The following is a 3,834-nucleotide window of genomic DNA, read 5'->3' as shown; positions in this document are numbered from 1 at the left end:
TATATATATATAAATAAACTAAAATATTTGCAATTTTCTCCAAAATCAAGCAAAAACGAGCATATTTCAATAGAACTTTTTTTTAGTTTATACGCTCCCGAAGTGTTAACATTTAAATTTCAAACTGCGCGCGCGGTGCGTGCGTACAAGGTGATCCACTTAAATCGACCATCCGAAAAATCTCGCTTTTTTTCGATATAAAAAAATTTCAAATGAAACGGTTTCGAGGGAGACATATTTTGGTTATGTTTTTTTTTGGTAGAGACGTCAAAAAGGTATGAAAGTGACCTGCACTTTTTTAAATAGAATTGTATATCGATCAATAATAATTTGACAACTATCAAAAGAATAAAATTTTAAAAGAAATATTTAAAAGAAAAATTCCCAATTTTAAGATCCTGCATAGTGAATGGAAAAATTCGACCGACGCACCAATTTTAATGTTTTTTTAAATTTGCTCGAAATTGAATGCGTTATAAGCCTATTCTGTGTAAATTTTGATTACGGTCCAAATAAAAAAAAATCGCCATTTCAATATTTATTACCGTGTAATTTTGATTTTTTTTTGCTCATTGGATCGATTTTTTATTGTAGACCATAATCAAAATATATTTTATTTACATAAAGTTGAGTGAGAATTTTTCAAAATTTTTTAATATCGTATTTTCTCATGTTGGTAAAAATAAAAAATGCAGTACTAAAAAGTTGATAAAAAATTCTGAAAAAATGTTTAAGAGTTCTATGAGAAGAAAATAAATGATTTTTATTTTCAGTTTTTTTGTAAAGTTGATAGTATTTTAAATAAATAAATATTAATAATAAATAATTAAGTAATAAAAATTATTCAAGATCAATAATTGGCAATTTTTAGTATCTCAATTAATATCTTGTTAATTATTGCGAAAATTGCAAAATGGTAGAGGACTTTTCGACTCAGTTTAGTCCATTCTATTTATACAAAAGCGATTGGCCAAAATTTACGGAACATCCTCGTATACACTATATAATTATATACATATATGTATATAGTATTTAGCGTAACGCACGATTTTTAAGATACTTCCGACAATTAAAACAAATTTAAAAGATGAATATATTTTGTGTAGGCTGCAACATGCGATAAAAGAATTTTAAAAATACAAAATTTTAAATCGGGAAATTAAAAAATATAATAAAATGTATGGACAATAAAAGCATTAACACAGCGCGGAAATTGATGCGCAAATTTCAATATAATTAACCAATAATGTCTACATAGAATATAAATGTACAATAATTGTCTGTACCATCTTATTTGAACGTTTCGGTTTTCTTCAAACTATCATCAGCAGCTTTTGAATGGCAGCTTGAGAATATAAACTCTTGAACATAGAAAGAAAATTAAGTAAGAAACTCATATTGGAAATGCTGATATTATAATGCTATTTAATTGCAATCAAACAGTTTGAACTACAATCAGGTACAGAATTTCTGCACTTCGTATGTGAGTATTTTGGAAAGATTCAAATAGTGACTTTATGTATTCGCCTTTAACTAATTTTTGTTTTATTTTTAAATATTGACATTAGATTAGTTTGACTTATCATAAGTATTATTCTCTACGGACGTGGCTCGCAAAATAAAATTTTGACGGTCATTACTTGTCTGATTCCCATTGCGATAACAAATGTTATAATTTTAAATCGTATAATGTAAAACTAAGTCTTATTATATTTCTTGTTGCTTTTACATAACTTGACTTCCTATATTTGGAATTGTGATCTGTGGAGAATAAAGGTAGTACAATATATTGAAAACACAACAATGTAATTAATTTCTTTGTATAATTTGTTCTTTAGTCAGTCATTTGGCTTTTTAATGAAGAGACAAATTACGGCTATTCCCAACTAGAAAGAGAATGCTCATCCTCAGTTTTACATAGATTTTGAATTTCAACATTATCACAATTTTGTCAAGACATCTACGATAAGTATTTATGGATTTGCTGATGGTTTGAAAAAAACTAAAACGTTCAAATAAGATGGTATAGACAATTATTGTACATTTATATTCTATGTAGACATTATTGGTTAATTATATTGAAATTTATGCACCAATTTCCGCGCTATGTTAATATTCTTATTGCTCATATATTGAATTAAAAAAAATTTTTTTCATAAAATCAAAGTCATCTTAAATTTATTAAATAGTATCATACAATTTTTTTCCATAATATAGTAGGAGTCTTCAAGACAAATTCAAATTACTATCGAAATGTCGCTTTTATTAATGTTTCACTGATTTCATTGATACTTAATATTAAATTTGTAATATTATTTGTAACAGCAATACTTACAATTTCTGATCAGAGCATAGAACATACATATATAGATACATATATGTGTATATATATATGTATTTATTTAATAAAATATGCAATAAAATCAATAAAACATTAAAAAAGTGATATTTCGACTGATTTGAATTCATCTTGAAGACTCCAACAATATTATAGAAAAAATTGTATGATGCTATTTAAAAAATTTAATTACTTTGATTCCCTTATGAAAAAATCTTTTTTAATTTTTTATCGCATGTTGTAGCCTATATAAAATAGATGAATATTCATCCTTCAATCTTTTTTTTAACTATCGAAAGTATCTAAAAAATCGTGCGGACCGTTAAATATCGTGTGTGTGTGTGTGTGTGTGTGTGTGTGTGTGTGTGTGTGTGTGTGTGTGTGTGTGTGCGCGCGCGCATGCGCGCGCGCGTGTACACATAATTAATGACGTTGACAGTGGAAGTCACATTACTTTTATATAATCTCAAAATTAACAAACCTAGAATTTTACAAAATTTGATGTATGGATATTCTTCTGCAAGAGATATTAAACATCCATTCATGGCTTCGCAGCCAGATACATTATCCTCGTAAATGTGAACGATAATAATTACTGATTTGTCTTCTCCATCAATAGCTTGTAGAAACTGATCTGTGTTTTCCAAATCGATAACTCTTCCAAAACAAAGTTTTTCTGTTTTTGCAAGCATTTCTTTCATTCTTTGTTTCTGATATTCTAGAAGAAATTCATCAGTTAATAAATTTGCCAATTCTGGATCTGTCTCATTCAGTTTTTCCTTTTCTTCATCTAAAGTACTGCGGCACGTTAAACTCAATTTGTTGATCAATTGTAATCTTTCTTTCTCTTGTGATTCTCGTTTTTCTGTTTCTAACTGTTTATATCGCTGCCAATCCTTCCAAGAACATATTTTGCATTAACATTAAATATTAAATGTTTAATTGACAATAAAACTTAAATATATATGTATGTATATGCATATATACATCAATTTGATATTTCTAGATTTTTATATCTTTCTATAATCAAAATTTAATTATAATAAACACTATATATATATAAAATACATAATAGGCTCAAGTAATAAAAATTAAAAGAAATAATATTGAAAAAGGCTATAAGCCAAATATAATAAATTCAGTATTAATAATATATATTGACATAAAAGTTATAAGTGAATCGCTATACCATTTTTTTATTATTCAAATATAAGTTTGTATTTTATTCCATTTATTATTTTTATAATGAACTGTTAATAATTTTTATTATATTTATATTTAATTGATTACATGTTCAACATTGATAATGATCCAATCGGAGTTGAAACATTTGTTCTTGTAGCGCTTTTCATTTGTAACTTTTATGTCAAAATATATCATTAATACTGAATTTATTGTACTTAGCTCATATCCTTTTCAACATTATTTTTTTTACTATAATGTGTGTGTGTGTGTGTGTGTGTGTGTGTGTGTGTGTGTGTGTGTGTGTGTGTGTG

The 3,834-nt window shown here is 26.5% G+C and overlaps 1 protein-coding gene across 1 annotated transcript in view; it reads right to left on the bottom strand.

Moving 5' to 3' along the window:
- Nucleotides 1–390: 390 nt before the first annotated feature.
- The window catches only part of LOC105621960 (phosducin-like protein), a 4,222-nt gene continuing 778 nt past the window's right edge, over nt 391–3,834 (bottom strand). The window contains exons 2-3 of the mRNA XM_012203394.1: nt 2,816–3,234; nt 391–481 (exon numbers count right to left, since the gene is read on the bottom strand). Coding sequence (XP_012058784.1) covers nt 391–481; nt 2,816–3,234 — 510 coding nt within the window. The remainder of the gene's footprint in view (nt 482–2,815; nt 3,235–3,834) is intronic.

This window comes from Atta cephalotes (genome assembly GCF_000143395.1).
Source record: "Atta cephalotes unplaced genomic scaffold scaffold00038, whole genome shotgun sequence".
In the NCBI taxonomy this organism is placed as follows: domain Eukaryota; kingdom Metazoa; phylum Arthropoda; class Insecta; order Hymenoptera; family Formicidae; genus Atta; species Atta cephalotes.
This window is presented reverse-complemented; position numbering and strand designations above follow the sequence as displayed.